Source organism: Mobula birostris, chromosome 9 (genome assembly GCF_030028105.1).
Source record: "Mobula birostris isolate sMobBir1 chromosome 9, sMobBir1.hap1, whole genome shotgun sequence".
NCBI classification, from domain to species: domain Eukaryota; kingdom Metazoa; phylum Chordata; class Chondrichthyes; order Myliobatiformes; family Myliobatidae; genus Mobula; species Mobula birostris.
In genome coordinates, this window is record NC_092378.1 from 30,308,819 (window position 1) to 30,330,431 (window position 21,613).

A 21,613-nucleotide genomic window follows, 5' to 3' on the forward strand; every position below is an offset into this window, starting at 1 on the left:
TTAGGTATCACAATAATACCCCCAGAGTCTCCCGGGGGGGGGGGGGGAGGAGGAGAGACTCAACAGGATGGTCATACCGGCAACGGCCAGGACAGGAAACACGACTACGAGGAAGCTAAAGCAGACAACACTGACCAGAGAGGAATTTGCGGTAAGGTGTCACTGTGGGAAAGTCTGCAAAAACATCAGAGGGCTCAAGATACATCAGAGCAAGTCTAGATGTGGATCAATGGTGACCCAAGTGTAGCGCACGGACTTAATGTCCGGTGAGACAAAGGAGAATTCCAGCTAGGAAGCACCCCACAGAGCTGAAGATCTCTCCGCACTTGAGTCGCCTCAGCACCGAACAACAGACCTAGTGAGTTCCTCTTCGGCTATCCCAATCCATTCGTCAAGGAAAGACAGGATCAAATGGCCTAGATCGTCAGACAACATTGCCTGGATGCAGTTCAATGATGATCTAGACAGCATCCTGGAAGTTGCCTTAGCAGGTCCAGTACACAGAAAGATCAACTCACTCACAGCCATAGCGTACAATCTAGCTAAGGAACGATTTGGCCCAATGGAGTGGAAAAGCCAGCTGGAGTTACCGCGGCAACCAAATAGGAGGGAAAGGGATGTTCATCGCTTGAGAGGCGAATTAAAGACGCTCAACAAGAGGTTTAGAACCAGCTCACCAGCCGAAAAAGAAGGTATCAAGGACTTAACCAGTATGCTGCAGGAAAAGCTGTGCAAACTCCGGAGGGCAGAACATCTGCGACAGTAAAGAAGGAAGAAAGAGAAAAGGTGAGCGCAGTTTGTGAGAGATCCATTCAGCTTCACCAGGACTCTTCTCGGCCAACAGAAATCTGGTGTACTGTCCAGCTCGAAGCCAGAGGCAGAGGAGTTCCTGTGGGAGGCACACAGCCACCCATGGAGGGGTCAGGGGATTTCCTGCGGGAGGCACACAGCCACCCACGGAGGGGTCAGGGGAGTTCCTGCGGGAGGCACACAGCCACCCACGGAGGGGTCAGGGGAGTTCCTGCGGGAGGCACACAGCGACCCACGGAGGGGTCAGGGGAGTTCCTGCGGGAGGCACACGGCGACCCACGGAGGGGTCAGGGACTAGGGACCAATCGGGCTGTGTGTCTGCGGGAGGCACACAGTGACCCATGGAGGGGTCAGGGACTAGGAACCAATCGGGCTGTGCGTAGACTGGAAAATCCATCAATTGAGCTGAATGTGAAGGAGCCTACATGGCAGGAAATCCAGGACATCATCCAGAAAGCTAAAGCATCAGCTGCCCCAGGCCCAAGCAGCATACCTTATAAGGAGTATAAGAAATGCCCAAAGCTTCTTCGGAGGCTGTGGAAGGTCATGAGAAAGATCTGGGCCAAAGGTACTATTCCATCAAGTTGGAAATTGGCAGAGGGATGCTTTATTCCAAAGGAAGAGGTTTCTTCCACAATTGCCCAGTTTAGGGCAATTTCTCTCCTGGATGTGGAATGTAAGATTTTCTTTTCTGTGCTCGCAAGAAGGCTGACTTCTTACATGACGCAGAACCGCTATATCAACACATCCATCCAGAAAGGCGGTATTCCAGGCTTTTCGGGGTGTCTGGAACACACCTCAATGATTAGCCATTTGATCCGTGAGGCCAAGCAGAAAAAAGGCGACCTAACAGTTGTCTGGTTAGACCTCGTGAATGAACGCCTACGGGTCTATTCCACATGACCTCATCCTAGGACTCAACCACTACTACATCCCAGTGGCTATTCGAGACATGATCACTAGCTACCTAGGAGGATTCAAACTCAGATTTACAACAGCCCATTTCACAACTAGTTGGCAGGACCTCCAGAAGGGGATTCCAACAGGGTGCACCGTCTCCCCCATCCTATTTATTTTGAGAATGAACCTCCTATTATCAGCAGAACATGTAACCCGCGGCCCGACGCTGGAGTCAAGCATTGTTCAGCCAGCTCTACGAGGATTCATGGACGACATCACTATAACAACTGTGTCACATGTCCAAGCAAGATGGATATTGGAAACCCTGGGTAATGTAGCCACTTGGGCGAGGATGTCCTTCAAGGCCAAGAAGTCCAGGTGCATGGTGATCAGAAAGGGCAAAGTTACTAGCAAGTTTAGCCTCCAGGTTCAGGGCGAGGTCATCTCTTCCATCGAAGATAACCCGATAAAATGCTTCGGGAAGTGGTTTAATGTGTCACTGACAGATGGGGCCAATGTCACCAATGCTGTTGAGCAGACACAGGAATGGCTGAAGAAGATCGACAAATCTGGACTTTCGGGTAAATTCAAGACCCGGCTGTACCAATACTGCATTCTGCCCAGGCTTCTCTGGCTCTTCACACTTTATGAGTTCCCCATGACTGTCGTAGAGGGCATCGAGAGGAAAACCAACAAGCACCTGCGGAGATGGTTGGAAGTTCCCCCAAGCTTCTCTTCAGTGGGCCTTTACATTCGTTCTGGGCAACTGCAGCTTCCCCTGTCATCTGTTGTGGAGGAATTCAAGGTGGCAAAATGCAGAGCTTTATTAGCTTGAGAGATTCTAATGACGTCTTGGAAAAGCAAGCAGGCATTACAACCAGATCTGGGCGTAAGTGGGCAGCCAACGCAGCTGTGGAGGCGGCAGTGTGTTCTCTGAAGCTGCGAGATATCATCGGCAACCCCAGCATCGGGCAGCAAGGCCTCGGCTCAGTTCACTTCCAGAAGTGGGGAAACGCAAGCATAAAGAACAGGCGAGACATGATACAGGCAGAAGTACGGATCCGTGAGGAAGAGAAGCGGATTTCAAAGGCAGTGGAACAAGGGTCCCAGGGTGCCTGGACAAAATGGGATCTGCCTAAGCGCAAGATCTCATGGGCAGAGTTATGGAGACTGGAACCCTTCCGTACTTCCTTCCTCTTGCGATCCATGTATGACACTCTTCCTTCATCATTACATCTGTACATATGGGGGATGAGAGAGGACCCGAACTGTAAGCTCTGTGGTCAAAAGGGGACACTGGCTCATATACTGTCTGGGTGTAAAACAGCTCTAACTCAAGGACGGTATAGGTGGCGCCATGATAAGGTGCCGTGGGAGGAGGGATGGGAAGAGGCCCACGAGAGAAAGGCCTTGAAGTACCAGCCCTTCCTGCAGGAGTGTAAAGACAAGGGATGGCAGGCATGGTTGTTCCCTGTAGAGATCGGCTGCAGAGGTTTCCCTGCCAAATTAGCATGGTGGTTGTTGTCAGATCTGGGCCTGGACGAAAGAAGCAAAAAACAAGCAGCTCATAGGATGGGGGAAGAGGCAGAATGAGCTTCTTGTTGGATTTGGAGTAGGCGAGAGGACAGGAGCTGGAAGCCAGGAGCAGAGGGGCAGTGATTTGGCCACCACTGCCGGCCCACCAACTGGAGAGTATCGTAGTTAAGGGTCAAAACACTCGGTGAAGGTTAGGAACCACCTGATGACATCTGCTCCTGGCTGAAGGCTACGGTTACCTTATAAGGTAACTGGAGAATGCACCCTAACAGGTGTATGTAACAAGTAACAAGTCTTCTTAAAGTATGTGGGAATCTCAGATTAAAGCAGGGAGTGGTTAAAAATGTCTGCAAATACTCCAAATAACTGATCTGCGCAGATGATAAGGACACAGCTAGCTTTACCATCCAGTTGTTTTCTAGACGTTCACTCTCCTGAAGTCTGATCTTATGTCCGCAATGGTGATTGTGGGTTGGAGGATGTGGGTGTGAGTGGCAGCAATCCAATCTCTTCAGTTCAAAACATGCATAGAATGCATTAACCTCATCAGGTTGTCAACAGTGCTGCTCATCTTTGCTTTGTAACCCATTATAGTATGTAAGCTCTGCCACAACTGACAGGGACTCTCTTTTAGACTAGTGTTGTCTCTTCGCATCCCTCATAGCTTTATGGAAATTGTCCCTTGACTTCTTGTAAAGGTCAGGGTCACCTGATTTGAACGCTGCAATCCTAGACTTCAGTAGGAAATGGATCTCCCAGTTCAATCATGGCTCCCCCTTTGGTAGATAGTTCCAAACACATTTGCTGATAAACTCCATGACAGTGGCAACATACTCATCTAAGCTGGTTGCTAACTTTTTGAACATGGACCAGTCCACTGACTCAAAGCAGTTGCATAAAAATTTCTCAGTTTCTTCAATCAACACTATATGAATTTATATACTGGACCCTCACATTTCAGCTTCTGTTTGTATGCAGGGAGAGCAAGCACTGCCTGGACTGATTTACCAAAGTCTAGATGTGAGTTGGGGTGGCTCGGTAGGCATCTTTGATCCTTGTGAAGCAACAGTCAAGGGTGATTGGGCCCCTGGTAGGACAGGAGACATGTTGGTAGTGTTCTAGTAATATACTCCAGAAGATGGTTTGGTTGAAATCACTGGCAATGATGAAGGATCTTCAGGGTATCCCATTTCAAGGGTGTTAACCAAGGAGTTTAGTTCATTGACTGCAGATTTCATGTCTGCCTGGGGAGGGGATGAAAACTAACTTAAGAATAGCTGAAGTGAACTCCCATGGCAGGTGTATGGGTGACACTTCAATGTTAGGTATTCCAGGCTGGGTTAGCTGGAAGTCACCAGGAATGAGATACAATATGGTTGTATCTCATTCAAATAGTCAACACTTACCCAAAATTGCTTTTAAAATTTACTTACTTTCTCTTTGCTATGTTATCTGCAGCTCTGGAATTCTATTGAAATCAACGGAGTTTCCAAACCTAGAAGTGGAGTGGCATGCTATAGGTGTCTCTCCAGAATAATGCAAGACTGGTCATTGTTGTTGGAATTCATGTGGAATCCAGAGGCAGACCATAGGAACAAATGCAATACCGTTCACCAGCACATACATGGGCAAGGAGTCAGGCCAGCACCAAGCTGCAGTTTCCATCAAGATCATAGTTTGGGGACAGAGAGGGGAGGTGGGGGGAGGTAGGGGACAGGTTAGAGCAGTGGTTCCCAAAGTGGGCAATATCACCCCCCCCCCGGGGGGGGGCAGAATTTATAAGAGGGCGATAAAGATAAAGGGAGTGGTGTGGATGGGGGTGCTCGGTAGCAAGAGTTGCAGTTGAAGGATTATAGACTTAAATTAAGAAATTACTTATTATAAAAGCATTTGATCCTCAGTGCCTCATAATTCATTACATGTAATCACCTCATCTCTTACTAAACCACCATTCTCTTAGACTTTGCTTGAAGTGCACTATAACTGTTGAAAATCAATGACATGCTTCTGTATTTGGCATATAATGAGAAATCTGAAATTAAGAAATTGTATTACTTCCAGGCCCAGCCTGCGCATTATTGCCGTTCACTACTGTAGTGAATCAGCTAGTACGATTTCCATGGTCTACTCAGGCAGTGATGCAATTCCTGTAAATTAGGGTATGATGTTCAATGGGGTAAAGTTCAGAATCTGCCCTTTTAAATGGCCTTGATGGCATTTCTCAAGCCCACAGCCCAACTGAGATATCACTGCCCCACTTTATGTACCTTCAGGCAGAGAGTCAGGTTTTGTCTGAACTATGATGATGTCATAACTTTTCCCTTTACTGATCACAATGCTTGAGGATGGGCTTAAACAACAGGCGATTGACTGTGGTCATTAATCCATAACAAAAATGACAGAGGCAGTCCAAATGAAAAGGAAGTGTAGACAGAATGGTGTAGAATATCTGAAATAATGGCTTTATACCAGCACCAAACAACGGCCAATGTGTCTGTTGAGTTCTTTTCCCAAATGAGACAATGAAGCCATCCAGGCTCCTTGAACATTTGAAGAGAATACACTCTGATAAAGCAAACAAGAACTTGGCTTACATTCATTCACTTCATGAAAACTTTCCAAAACAAAAGCACTTCAAAACATGCTTGCCAGCACTTCATAATAAAGCAGTGATGGTTGAGCAGAGGTTCTGGTCAAAAGCACAAAAAATTAGTATATAAAGCAATTAGGAAGGTAAGTAGTATGATGTCTTGAATGCAAAAGGCATACACTTCAAAGTGAAAGAAGTCTTGCTACAATTACAAGGGTTTGGTAAGACAAGACCTAAACTATCATGTTAAGTTCTGTATGTCATACCAAATGAGGAAACAAGTGTGGGAGAGCAACAAAAGTTTACCAACAAGTGGAAAACGATTCAGGAATAGACTATGGCTTTTGTTCTCTAGAGCAGAGGTTACCAAATTGAGGATTACGGCTTTTAAGAGTACCACAGAACAAATATGAATCTGGTGTGGATGAAGATTAGTTAATGGACAGTCAACAGGGAGTAGGAATAAATAGGACATTTTATACCTGGGAGGCTGTGGTTAATAGAATGGTGCGGGGACTGGTGCTCAGGTCTGTGTCATTGGCTTGGCTGGGGGTATCAAGTACAACATATCTAGGTTTGCAGATGATAGAAAATCAAGTGGCAGTGTGGGTTGTGAAGAAAGGCTTCAGGGGACTACAAGCAGGTTGTTAAATGGGGACAAATTGACAAATGGAATACAATGTGGTAACATGTAAAATCTCTGTGCCTTCTTCTCATTGCTACTATCAGAGATCCTGTTCAGTTCCTGGGCTTTGGAGTTTCCTTAAAGGCCATGATGTCAGAATTATTTCTACTCCACACCTGTAGAAGTATTTAATAACATGGCACATCTCTTTGGTCTTGAATATACTCTGTTACTTAGACTCTAACCCTCTAGGGATTCCAAAGCTTCCCATTTTATAGCGTGAAAAATGATTCACCTCCATCCTAAATGGCTGACCCTTATTTTGTGATAGTGACTCCTGGTTCTAGACATCCCAATAAAAGGAAATATCAAGTCCAGCTCTATCATGTCAAGCTTTTGTGTTTTAATTACATCATTACTAATTTTTTAAAGTCTTGTAAAAACATAATCTGTTTATATCTTCATTAATGAGAAATCACCATCCCAGAATAAATCTAGTGGACTTGCACTGGCCTCCTTCTGCTCTTTCTTTGGACAGAGACCCCTTAACTGTCTACAATATTCCAGGACTTTACCAGCTTGGTCTGCAGTGGTACTGTACTACTAAACTACATTTGACGATACACAGCAAATACTCACACACTAAGAACGTTCTGTACCCTTACCACCTTCAAATCTCCTTTCTGTGGTCTTCATCGCACTTTGCCACCATTTCTAGTGGGTTTGTTCTGTTGGTGTAACAGGGTGTAACCAGGAATTTTGTACAAAAATGGAATATTGACTAAAAGATAGAATTTTGTAAATATGACTAGATTAGATTGTTACTTGACCGGTGACTAGTTTGTCATGAGTTGTAAGTGTTTCAGAGGAGGATTTTCAGTATCAGCCACAGTGGGTACACATTTTTCTTACCCAGACCTGGTGCCTGATTTTTCTATTGTGTTTTGATTTTGTGGTTTCATACAAGTCCGTGTCTATAAGGCTGTTTCAGAGAGTAATTAAGAACTAACCACATTACTGTACATCTGCTGACATACTTTGGCAATACCAGGTGAAACATTGGTGAGCCAGTCAGGTTTTTATAAAAATCTAGTAATTTTACCATTACTGATTACTAACATCTTAGGCAAGATTGTTTATTCAGTAACTAAATATCAACTCAACATAAGTACGACCAGAGATTTGATTGTGAACTTCAGAAAGGGTAAGATGAGAGAACACACACCAATCCTCATCAAGATTTCAATTTCAAGTTCCTGGATGTCAACATCTCTGAGGATCTATCCTGGACCTAATATATCAATGCAGTTACAAAGAAGGTACAACAGTGGTTATATTTGATTCGGAGTTTCAGGAGATTTGGTATATCGCCAAAAAGACTTGCAAATTTCTACAGATGTACTGTGATGGCCATTCTAACCGGCTGTATCAATATCTGGTATGGCGGCATGGTGGGGGGGGGGGCGGGGGAGAAGGGAAAAGGGAGGAAGCACTGCACAGGATTAAACTAGGCGGCAGAAAGCTGTAAACTCAATCAGCTCCATCATGGGTACTACCCTCCCCAGCATTCAGCACATTTTCAAGGAGTGATACCTCAAAAAGGCACCTTTAAGGACCCCCAATGATTCAGGAATAGCTTCTTCCCCTCTGCCATATTTCTGAATGGACATTGAACCCATGAACACTGCCTCACTACCTTTCTTATTCCTCTCTTTTTGTACTGCTTATTTAATTTAATATATATATAGTAATTTAGTTTTTATTATGTATTGCAATATACTACTGCCGCATAACAAATTTCACAACATATGCCAGTGATATTAAACCTGATTGTGATTCTGAAATCCACAACTGCCAACAATCAGCTGATGGTCCATATAGGTTCGAACAACAATGCTGCAAAATAAATGAATGCATGGCAGACCAATAACTCCCTTAGATAATAAAAGCTTTAACAAAATAGAAACATCCCAAGTAACTCAGTAGACCAATTACAAACATTGGCATCAAGATAGATAAGATATTAAGAAAGATTATTTTAAGGAATGTCCTAGGCAAGAAGGAAATTCCAAAGTTTAGACCCTTCAAACTTCAACGGAGCAATTAGAAATGTGCAATATGCCACAACTGTAGGGTTGATTTCAAATTGGAAATTACATACATATACGGAGAGGAGGACAATGGAAAGACCAGAAAGCAGGGATGAGAACTGTAAAATTAAAGTATCTTAAAACTGTAAACTAGTAACTAAAGGCATTAAAAACAAAAACAACAGGAATTCTGCAGATGCTGGAAATTCAAGCAACACACATCAAAGTTGCTGGTGAACGCAGCAGGCCAGGCAGCATCTGTAGGAAGAGGTGCAGTCGACGTTTCAGGCTGAGACCCTTTGTCAGGACTAACTGAAGGAAGAGTGAGTAAGGGATTTGAAAGTAGGAGGGGGAGGGGGAGATCCAAAATGATAGGAGAAGACAGGAGGGGGAGGGATAGAGCCAAGAGCTGGACAGGTGATAGGCAAAAGGGGATACGAGAGGATCATGGGACAGGAGGTCCGGGAAGAAAGACAAGGGGGGGGGGACCCAGAGGATGGGCAAGAGGTATATTCAGACGGACAGAGAGAGAAAAAGGAGAGTGAGAGAAAGAATGTGTGCATAAAAATAAGTAACAGATGGGGTACGAGGGGGAAGTGGGGCCTTAGCGGAAGTTAGAGAAGTCGATGTTCATGCCATCAGGTTGGAGGCTACCCAGACGGAATATAAGGTGTTGTTCCTCCAACCTGAGTGTGGCTTCATCTTTACAGTAGAAGAGGCCGTGGATAGACATGTCAGAATGGGAATGGGATGTGGAATTAAAATGTGTGGCCACTGGGAGATCCTGCTTTCTCTGGCGGACAGAGCGTAGATGTTCAGCAAAGCAGTCTCCCAGTCTGCGTCGGGTCCCGCCAATATATAAAAGGCCACATCGGGAGCACCGGACGCAGTATATCACCCCAGTCGACTCACAGGTGAAGTGTTGCCTCACCTGGAAGGACTGTTTGGGGCCCTGAATGGTGGTAAGGGAGGAAGTGTAAGGGCATGTGTAGCACTTGTTCCACTTACACGGATAAGTGCCAGGAGGGAGATCAGTGGGGAGGGATGGGGGGGACGAATGGACAAGGGAGTTGCGTAGGGAGCGATCCCTGCGGAATGCAGGGGGCGGGGGAGGGAAAGATATGCTTAGTGGTGGGATCCCACTGGAGGTGGCGGAAGTTACGGAGAATAATATGTTGGACCCGGAGGCTGGTGGGGTGGTAGGTGAGGGCCAGGGGAACCCTATTCCTAGTGGAGTGGCAGGAGGATGGAGTGAGAGCAGATGTACGTGAAATGGGGGAGATGCGTTTAAGAGCAGAGTTGATAGTGGAGGAAGGGAAGCCCCTTTCTTTAAAAAAGGAAGACATCTCCCTCGTCCTAGAATGAAAAGCCTCATCCTGAGAGCAGATGCGGCGGAGACGGAGGAATTGCGAGAAGGGGATGGCGTTTTTGCAAGAGACAGGGTGAGAAGAGGAATAGTCCAGAAGCTGTGAGAGTCAGTAGGCTTATAGTAGACATCAGTGGATAAGCTGTCTCCAGAGACAGAGACAGAAAGATCTAGAAAGGGGAGGGAGGTGTCGGAAATGGACCAGGTAAACTTGAGGGCAGGGTGAAAGTTGGAGGCAAAGTTAATAAAGTCAACAAGTTCTGCATGCGTGCAGGAAACAGCGCCAATGCAGTCGTCGATGTAGCGAAGGAAAAGTGGGGGACAGATACCAGAATAGGCACGGAACATAGATTGTTCCACAAACCTAACAAAAAGGCAGGCATAGCTAGGACTCATACGGGTGCCCATAGCTACACCTTTAGTTTGGAGGAAGTGGGAGGAGCCAAAGAAGAAATTATTAAGAGTAAGGACTAATTCTGCTGGACGGAGCAGAGTGGTGGTAGAGGGGAACTGATTAGGTCTGGAATCCAAAAAGAAGCGTAGAGCTTTGAGACCTTCCTGATGGGGGATGGAAGTATATAAGGACTGGATATTCACATTAAAGGCATTAATTTCCTTATGCTTGTTTTTACCCTAAAAGTTCCTTTATGATTTCACAAGATATCAGAGCTTTATGATCACTGTGACATCAGCTGTAATTCTGTCACCACATATGGAAAGTTATTTTATTGGTTCATAATCTTAAATAATCCAGGTTATGACATGACAATAACGTGAACAAGGTTTAAATACTTTTCCAATTCAAATGCTATTACAACAAGCAAGTGGCCAAGCAAAAATGTTATTTAAGGAGAAGCATCATTGTTCTTTACTGAATGCAATTAAAAAGATCAACTCTGGATAAATTTGAAAAACTACTAGACAGGAACTATTAAACAAAAATAACGATGAGAATGCTAACAGAGTAAAAAATTGTATCTTGATTTCTGCAGCTATTTATGCTTTAACAGCATAAAACTTAGTAGGTAGTTCCGTTTCCTTAACTCTACAATTTGATTGACCAAATTACAAACATTAAAACAAGGTCAAATTTGCAATGCCCCTGCTTTGAATGGCAGCTGAGCTACAAGAGAGCCATTAATTATACACTTTTGAAAGACTAATATGTATATATAAAACACACGTGTAAAGTATTTCTATGATAGGGTACTTTTGTAAAGATCGATTACATTTTGCATGCACAGATTTTTTTTTCACAATGAGCCGAATGAATGGATTTAAGTGACAATACAGCTAAGTCTTCGTTTTGGAAAACTAATGGAAAGCACAATGATAAACGGAAAGAGGAAATGATCCCATCTGCACCCATACCCATTACAAATGGCACTTAGCCATCAAAAATAATTTCGCCCTAAAAGCCGCATCGCTTCAATAAGTGTATTTGCTGCAATCAGAAATATTGCACGCACAATAAAGTCCACATCTTCCTAGGAACTCAACTATTATTTTTCGCCCAAAGTGCCGCGACCCCACACAGGATGAAATATTTGGAAAGTCCGACCCCAGTGCCAACACACCAGAAGTGAGAGCCTGGAATACACTGCTGAACAATGCACCTCCTCTCTCTACACAGTTCCCCCAGCCCTTCTCATCCTACCTCACACTGTAATAGGACATCTTTCGGCGCCGTTGCTATGGTGTTGGCGGCAGCTCCGGTCTCCCGCTCCCGACTCCGTCACTCAACGCCAACTCACTCCGGGGCTCAGCTCCGGCCGTAGCAACGCACCGTCTAACAAACACCATTCCCATTGGCCCCCTCCGTCTACCCACCCAACACGTCATCTCTTTCCATTACTGTTGGTTCATGCCGTTTTCCTGTGGAAGCGGAGTTTTCAAGCAATCTGTTGGTAACGTAACCAAAAGTTACCACGCAGGTCCTGAAATCACTAGCGCCTCAGCGCTGTCTGACAATCTGCCACGAGTATCCTGATCGTTTTGTTCCCCGCCCACGCCCACGCTGCGGTTAGGAGTATTCGGCTACTGGGCTGCTACGTGCAGACAGTCTGTCAGCCTTCTGGCCGAGTGTCTGGCAATCGGGTAGATGCAGGTCTATTCGGTAAACTAGATGAGCATCATCTATAGAAAAGGTGTCGACTGATTTCACCCCTTACTGGTGTAATACTAAAATAATGCTCGATTGTTTGCACTTTCTCGCCATTGAAAGAACTGAATTGGAATCTCTAACCGCGTTTTGAGAAGTTAGACCACCCTCACTCTCAGTCTTATATACCCTGCCAATAGAAATGAGATAGGAAGATTAGAGAGTAACTTATTTTAAACTCATAGAGCATGGAAACAAATCCTCTACCCCACTGTGTTCGGCCAAAATATCAAATACCAAGCTATACTAATCACATTTTCTAGCGCCTTCCACGTCATGGCATTTCAAATGGTCATGTAAATATTTCTTAAAAGTTGTGAGAATGCTTCGCTCCTCCAGTCCCTCAGACAATGTGTTCTAAATTTCGATCGTCCTCCGGGTGAAAAAAAAAGTTTTCTCAAATCTCCTCTAAACCTCCCCTCCCTTATAATGCCTCCCACCCGTTCCCTTTAAGGTAAATTTCTTATCAAAGTACATATATGTCGCCATACAACCCTGAGATTTAATTTTCTTGTGGGCATACACAATAAATCCATATTAGAATCAACGAAGACTGCACCCATTGTCCAAAAAAAACCCAACAAAATGGGCAAATACAAAAATAATGAAATAATAATTGAATATGCAGTAAGTATTGAGAACAAAAGATGAAGAGTCCTTAAAATTGAGTCCATAGGCTATGGAAACATCTCAATGATGGGTTAAGTGAAGTTATCCCCTTTGCTTCAAGAGCCTGATGGTTGAGGGGTAATAATTGTTTTTGAACCTGGTGGTGTGAGTACTGAGGCTCCTGCACCGCCTTCCTGATGGCATCAGTGAGATATTGTACCAACAACATAAGAAAGAGCAGAGGTGAGGTCCAGCAAAATGATTTTAAAATGGTACGCGGAATCTCAGGATTATTGTCCCACAGGCCACTGAGGTGAGAAATAGATATGTTGTGCAGTTCACTATGTGATGGTGCAGGAAGGAAGGCGTCGGATTTATGGATCCCTGTGCTCTCTTCCAGGGCAGGTGGCATACGTACAAACAAGATGGTTTGCATCTGAACTGGAGGGAAACCAATATCCTTAAAGTGAGTTTTGCTAGTGCTATTCAGGAAGGTTTAAACTAGAGTGGCAAGAGGAATGGGAATCAGCAGCAGCAAGGCAGTAGATGTATGACTGAGGGCAAGAAAGATGGTGTGACAAGTAAGAAGGAAAGCAGGGACAGCAAGATGAATAAACATGACTAAAATGTGTTTATTTCAATGGTAGGGGCATTATGGATAGGGAGGACCTCTAGGTATTCATCCTGATGGAAATGTGGCTCCAGGATACCACCCCTGAAGTGGCCATTCAGCTACCGGGTTTTATCTTTTATTAGATGGCCAGAAGACCCATGTCCTCTGGTAAGACTGTGTATCTATGTTAATAAGAACTGGTGTGTGAACACTTCCGTAGTTGTGGTAATATTACTTTATGTACAGTATTGTCTATGAGTTGTATATACTGTGTTGTGCACCTTAGTCTGGAGGAACATAGTTTTGTTTGAGAGTGTACATGTATATGGTCGAAATTATGATAAACTTAAATTTGAGAACCAACTTAAACCTTGGATCAGTACATGGAATTATGATGATGTTGCCATTATGGGGACCTGGATGTGTGAGGGGCAAGATTAATTGCTGAACATTCCTGGGTTTTGTTGTTTTAGAGTTGAAAGGGAGGGTAATAGAGGTGGAGGTATTGCACTATTGATAAGGAAGAATGGCACAGCAATATTCAGAGAGTTCAGAGTTAATTTTAGTGGAGGTCAGAAATAGGATAGGTGGAATTAGCCTGATATGAATATACTAGCAGCCTCCCAATCACCACCAAGATTTGGGAGTACTGATGTGCAGCATCCTACATCAAAGATCCTCACCACCCAAGCCATGCTCATTTCACTGCTGCCATCAGGTAGAAGGTATAAGTGCCTCAGAACTTGCACCACCAGGTTCAAGAATAGTTACTACCCCTCAACCATCAGTCTCTTGAACAAAAGGGGATAACTACACTCATTCTATCTCTGGTGTTCCCACAACCGTTGGTCTCATTTTAAAGACTCTTCATCGTGTTAACTCATACTCATTATTTAATGCTAATTATATTTGTATTTCCACAATTTGTTGTGTTCTATAGATTTGCCAAGTATACCCACAGGAAAAGAATCTCAGGGTTGTATGAGGTGACATGTATGTACTCGGATAATAAATTTTACTTTGAACTTTGAGATTTTGAATTTTATGGAAACTATAGAAACCACAGGGTTGTCATAGTGGGGGGGATTTTAACTTCACGGGTATTGATTGGAACTTCCTTAATGAAAGATGCGTTGTTGGGGCAGGATTTCTTCATGCACCAAGAGAGGTTCTTGAAACAGTATGTGGAGAGTCCAGCTAGAGAAAAGAACATACTGAATCTAGTTTTGGTAAGTGAGCCAGGATAGGTAACAGACCTGATAATGTGTGAACATTTTGGAAATAGTAACCACAATTCATTATGTTTTAAGATAGGTATGAGAAAGGATAAAATTGAATACTATGGAAAGGTACCAGTATATATCTGCTGTCAGACAAGTCCTCATATGTTTAAAGACCAGCTGAATGGAGTTCAAGATTGGCACATTCCAGTAAGGAGTAAGGACAAAGACGGTAAAGGAAGGGAACCTTGGATGACCTGGGGTCCTAAATTTAGTCAGGAAAGAAAAGGAAGCATAATTTATGCTCAGGCCTGCTTTGTGTGAATTAGGACTGTGTTCCCTGGAACATAGGAGATTGAGGGGTGACCATGGACCAATACCATTAAGCAAGGGGTTTGTGGACCCAGTTTGGGAACCCCTTTGATAGAGAGATCATGAGGAACATTGAACATTGTATTAAAATAAGGGGGGTATAGGTTTAACATAAGAGTGTATTTAGAATGAATCTAGAACAAAATACCTTCATAATGGTATTTTGTTCCAGGATTTCAGCACCTTCCTCACTGACTTCTCCAACAATCATCTTCTTCTTCTCACTGAATATAGGATGAATATTCATTTAAGACCTCAGAATCAGCTTTAATATCACTGGCATCTATCGTGAAATTTGTTGTTTCGTGGCAGCAGTACATTGCTATACATAATAATAAAAAAGTATAACTTCCAATAAGAAATATATATATATATAAAATAGTGTACATGGGCTAATCGTCCATTCAGAAACCACAACTACTTCCTCAAGCTTCATGCACAATTTCTACTAATAGATCCTACACTTTACCTGGTTATCTCTTGCCCTTAATATATTTATAAAACACTTAAGGATTTTCCTACCAGTTGCCCACAGTGTTATTTCCTGCCCCCCCCCCCCATCTTCACAAATGTTGTCTGTTTTCCATCATTTTCTGTGGTATCTTGGGATAAAAATCAAAGTAAGGGCAAAAAAAGGATATGAGAAGGATCTGGCTATCAAGTTGAACAAAATCCCAATAGATTCTATATGCATATGAGTAAATGAGTGGCAAGGAAAAGAATATGGGCCTCTTTAAAGATCAATATGGCCATCTTTGTGTGAAACCAAAGGAAATGGGAGTGATTTTTAATTCAATTCAATTCAAGTTTAATTGTCATTCAACCATACATGAATACTCATAAATACAGCCCAATGAAACAATGTTACTTGGGTTCAAGGTGCAAAACAGTCATATATAGCACAAAGCACACACAAGATAGCAAGCACAAATGGTATCATAATCACGTAATAAGAGTTCAAAACTCGCATTATCAATCCAATGTCGACCACAATAGAGCCCGTCTCCCACTGAGTGAGCGCTGGGGGGGGGAGGGGGGGGCAGCATCAACTCCAGCCTGATGGCCGCACCACGCACCAACCATGGTGGAGTGCACCCACCTCCACAACCCCCCCCCCCCGCCCCAGCCCTTGGTGACACCGCAGCTTGGGGCCCAGTCCTCGCATGTACAAGATAACAAGCACATACAGAATATCAGTACAATACAAGCAGGCAAAATGTAGATGTGCATCATCCAGATCCTTCAGTCTATTGAGATCTTCAATTGACCACGATAGAACTTGTCTTCTGCCGAGTGAACACTGTGGGGTTGGGGGTAGCACCGACTCCAGTTCATGTGCCAGATGCTGTACCATGCCGCCCCCAGTGGAGCACACCAGTTCGGACGCCTCTCTCCCAGTGGCTGTAAAACAGGTGACCCCGCGGCCTGAGGCCTCGAGTCCATTGAGTGCCGCCAAAATCTGCAGTTGACTACAACAAAGCTTAATGAATATACCTCTTCAGCTTTTACCGTAGTGAAAACGATAAGAGCTCAGAAAATGAAGGAAATAAGTAAAGATGCCTTGAACCACATATGAATTAGCAGGGAAGAGATATTTGAGGTCTTAAAGTGTATTAAAGAGTTAAGTCCCCAAGGAGAGGTTAGTAAGTTTGAGACTTTATTCCTTGGAGCATAGGAGACTGAGAATAAATCTTAGAGACATGTATAAAATCATGATGGGCATAGGTAGGTTGAATGCGCTCAGTTTTTTCATCAGGATTGGGGAATCAAGAACTAATGGGCATATTTTTAAGGTGGGGGGGAAAGATATAATAGGTACTTGAGGTATTGCATTTTGGAAGATCAAACCAGGATAGGACTTATACACTGAATTTTAGGGCTTAAGGTGCAATTAGTTTGCTGAAAATGGCATCTCAGATGGATGTAGTGGAGAAGTCGTCATTTGGCACATCGGTCGGTGGATTGAATACAGGAGTTGGAATATTACATTGTAGCATCGGTGAGGCCTCTCTTACAGTATTGTGAACAGTTTTGGTCACCCTGTTATAGGAGAGATGCTGTAAACTACAAAGAGTGCAGGAAATATTTATCAGAATGTTGCCTGGAATTGGGGGCCTGAATTACAAAGAGAAGTTGTGTGGATTAGGATTTTATTCCCTGGAACATAGGTGATTGAGGGGTGACTTAATAGAGAGATAATGAGAGGCATAAATATGGTGAAAGCACATTGTTTTTAACACCTCCTCCTTTCCCACGGAAGAGGTATTAAAAATAAAGGGGGGTGCATAAATTTAAGATCAGTGGTGTGTATTTGGAATGAAAGTTGAGGCAGCTGTATTAGCAACATTTAAAAACAATCTATATAAAGTACATGGATAGAAGAGGTTTAGAGAGCCATTGGACAAATGCAGCACACGGTACCAGCTCATTGGGCTACACAGTTGATATGGACAAGTTAGGCCAAAAGGCCTGCTTCCAAGCAATAAGACTACGACTCACATCACTCCTCATAATTTAGACCTGGTATAAGTGAAATGAACTTGTGCTATACCACTCATTGTTCAGGATTATCCTGGTCATTTGTGACAGCCCCTCCACCTCGAGCTGGATGGCATTCCCTAAAATAGAACTCCATTCTCCAGATGTAAACTGATTTATGTAACTACCTTTATTGTAGTTGACTGTGGTGAATTGGCTATTTGTCATGAATCACAGCTGTTGTCTATAAAGTTGTTTTTCCATTTTCTGCAGAATGTGGCTTAAGTGAAAACAGTTCATCTTTTTAAAAAATACAAAATACTGTTTTATGGCAAGAGACATTAACACTGAGTTTCTATAGCTAATATATGTAAACCTTACTGGGACCATGTATTTAAAACCATATGTGATTTAGGCTGCATACTGGAGAAATACGTGGAAGTGGGGAGGATACAGTACAAGTTCACTTAAACTGTCTGAAATGAGGATGTACAAATATGACAACATAGTTGAAAGAATCTGGTTTTATTACCACAAAAATGCTAAAAGAGCTTAAAGACCATAAAGATGGGAGAGAGTAGCAGAAACAAATTTGTGATAGTCCGGGAACAATTATGCAAGATGAAGTGCAAAAGATTAAAAACAGGATTGAAAAAAGTAATTTTATAGAACTTCACAAGTTGCTAGACCATGAACTGCATGACTTTGGAGAGCAGCAGAGGTAAATGATGGGAACAGATGAAAACAAATGTCATTTAGGTTATTTTTCAGGTGAGGTACAAAATCAATGAAGACTATGTTGTTATGTTGAAATGTGTACCTTCAAGTAGTAATATCTGTTAATAGTCCACCCATTCAATAATGGTTACAATGAGTAATGTGCTGCAGCAAAATATACTGATGCACATTCTATGAAATTTTTACTTTTTCATTATTTTCTTCATATTCATAAGCTGTCAATTATATGCTATGCTGAGGCACCAAATGGAAGCAAATCAATTGTCACGTTAGTAGTCTAGTCTGGTCCCACTCACTTCCCAGCTTACAGAGTCACAGCGACAAATTGTTTTAGCCCTCTAACACTGACAACCGAAGATCAAGTCACAGTCTGTTTATCAATGAAATCAATAAACAGGAGAGGGATCAGCCTTTGCTCAGTGGCACAACACATTATATCAGCAGTTGACTGAGCCACACATACAAAATCCATTCATCTCTTTACTCAGGGAGCTACAGCATGGATTGGCACTAATAATTCAGAGTTATGTGTGCATATTTCCACTTACCACTTTCCAACCTCTGCCTCTACTTCCCCACTCTTCTCACCAGGCTCCATCTGCCATTTTTTCTCCCCTCATAATAAGCCTGATGTGGGCAGTTCATATGATGTACATCTACTTGGATCTTACCAACCACAAAAAGCAAAGGAACATGGCATCCAAGGCAGGCCAGAAAATTGGCTCAGTCAAGGAACCAAAATATAATGGTTACTAGGCTGTTAGCTGTACGATTCCATAAGGCTTAACACAATATTTGGCCATAAGGGGAAAGCTAGTGGATATAGAGAGTCTTTATCAGTTGGGTAAAACATGTCAAATAGAATTTAATGCAGTGCTGCACAATGCAAGCAACATATAGTACTCAAGAAAAGATTTGGAGTGTCATTAAGGAACAGAAGTTCTTTGTATTGTCTGTCCACATATCCTTTAAAAAAAATAGGACAGGACAGCTAGTTGCTTAAAAAGAAACATATGGGATGCTTTCTCTATTACCTAAGGCATGACTTTTTTTTTAAAAAGAGAGGGAGATTTACAATGCTGCCAGCACTAAGAACTACTAGCTGAGGGAAGATTAGATGGTCTGAGTTTTCTTTAAATAACAAATGAGGCAGAGAAATACTTAACTTTAAAATATTGTATTGTTACCTGTCCCGTGAGTATCTCGTGAATATAATGTAATTGGCTCGTGCCATTGGAATGATGTAATGGTCTCATGCCATTGGAGTGATGTAGTTGTCTTGTGATAGTGGGGTGATGTGATGTCGCGTGATGGAATGTTCTAACTGGTATATAAAGGGAGACTGCAGTTGTTGCGTCATTTGATTTGCAATTCTTGTAACTAACTGAAGGACTTCATAAAGTACATCTTGCCGACTACAAGAATTGCAAATCAGGGAGGTCAGTTAATATTTCTATGGGTTCCAGCACATGTAGGGGTGAAAGGGAATGAGAGGGTGGATGAGTTGGCAAGGAGGGCGTTAAAGAAAGAAAATGTGGAAATACACATTAGTATCAGTGAAGCAGAGGTTAAGTGTGTAACCTAGGAAAAAGTCAACCAAATGTGGCAAGAAAGATGGGACAGGGAGGGGAAAGGGAGGCATTTATATCAAATACAAAAGAGTGTTGCAGTTACTAGGGTAGGTAATGGAAACAGAAGAGAGGAAATTGTGTGGACTAGGTTAAGGCTGGGGCATTGTGCATTAAACAAAACATTGAAAATGATAGGGAAGCACCAGACAGGATTGTGTGAGGAATGTCAGGAAGAGGAGTCAGTAGAACATGTAGTTTTGTGTTGCAGGAAGTATGGGATACAGAGAGAGATGATGAGAAATAAATTAAGGGAGTTGGGGATGCAGGAATTCACATTAAAAGGGTTGCTGGGCATGGGTGAGAGAGCACAAGTCCGGGTATTTTTAGCGTTTTTAAGGGGTACAGGGGTTTTTTATAGAATATGACGAATAAACAGGAATAGGATACTAGGGTGGTCAAAGGTGGGAGGGTGAAGTGTAGGTTTGTGTGTGTGTGTGTGTGTGTGTGTGTGTGTGTGTGCGTGTGTGCGCACACGATTGGGTGAAGGGATTTAGAATGTATGTCTAGTGCACATTCTGGAGCAGAGGGTGGCAGTAATGCACCATTAAGCTGGATGCCACCCGCCGTAAAACAAGATACAGACAGACAGACAGTTGCGTCATTTGTTTTGTTGGGAGTCCACTGTTGGTAGTTACGCCATCGGGGAAGAAGAAAGAGTGAGAGTGAAGAATCCCCAGCTCCGAATGAACCCCAAAAGGATTGGGGTTAACCAGCGGCATTTGGCGCATTACGGGTGTGACTAACATTTGGAACCGTCCGTACGTGGCACGCACGTTTTGTTAACCCTGACACGGTTTGGGTTGTGCGATGATCACTTTGTCGATAGGTCAGTTACTTTGAGAAATTGTATTCTGCATCATAACTTTGGATAAGGCATTTCAGCTGGGAGCTCTGGCAGCAGTGATGTCTCTACTTTGGGGACTGTTCCAAAGCTGGTTTGAGAAGTCTGTCCTCTCGAATATCTCAGGAATCATTTGGACTTATTAAATTGCCACCTTAAGACTGTGCTTAAATAAGAACTGTTAAGAATTTTCTTTAAGTTCGACTGTTTCATAATTATAGAAGCATACCGCTGTTAACATCCGTTTAAGTTAATTGTTCGTTTACTGTTCCATGTTTATTTGAGCAGAAGTTAATAAATCTAGTTGTTTATTTTATGAAAACTCGACCCAAATTCATCTCTGTTGCTGCTGGTTCATATCTATGTTATTAGATAAACAGGAGGAACCATTTTTCCTCAAGTGAGGCGTCAAAAACAAAGTAGGAGCATAGACTTAAAGAAATAGGAAGAATTAGTGATGAGGAAATACTCTGTAGGTAGAAAAAAAATTCACTATACTATATGGTTAAAAAACAGAAACCCTCACTGCAATTTACAGTGCCTGGATGTGTACTTCAAGAATACACATCATGATCTGCAAGGGCTTAAAATGGAATGAATGGGTTTGTCAGGCAGGGTGGACCAAAGGGCCTCCTATTGCAAATCTTCTATCATTTCAGTAGGAGCTAGTTAGCTAATTTTCCTCAGCAACATTAGGTAGAAAAAATCTTGAATTTTTAATGATTTTTTGCAAGGTATCCAAAATTTTATCCTTGTGAATCTATTATATAAACTATAGCACATCTGGATCCCAACCATAAAAGGTAAAATTAAAATTCCGCATTAACCTATAATTTTAGCATGGCAGTTGCCCATATTCCGCAATTTAGCAGCAAGAGAAAGGCAAGAAATCAAAATGACAATTTAAAATCAGACAACCAGGGATTGAGAAACATATGCACATCCGCATTGAATTACATAAATTTTGACAGCAGACTATCAGAGAAGCTGGCAACAAATTCTATTCTGATTTGTAAGATCCTGTTTGATCTCC

The 21,613-nt window shown here is 42.8% G+C and overlaps 1 protein-coding gene across 9 annotated transcripts in view; it reads right to left on the reverse strand.

The window, feature by feature from the left end:
* Positions 1 to 11,888, reverse strand: part of LOC140202628 (tubby-related protein 3-like) — a 101,338-nt gene extending 89,450 nt beyond the window's left edge. For 8 of the 9 annotated variants that reach the window (XR_011887136.1, XR_011887137.1, XR_011887139.1 and 5 more), the window contains exon 1: positions 11,575 to 11,741. Coding sequence is in view for 3 of the 9 variants with exons in the window: in XM_072267704.1 (XP_072123805.1) it covers positions 11,575 to 11,594 (20 nt within the window). In the remaining 6 variants the exon portion in view is untranslated. The other variant, XM_072267706.1, reaches the window with a different exon arrangement.
* Positions 11,889 to 21,613: the final 9,725 nt, after the last annotated feature.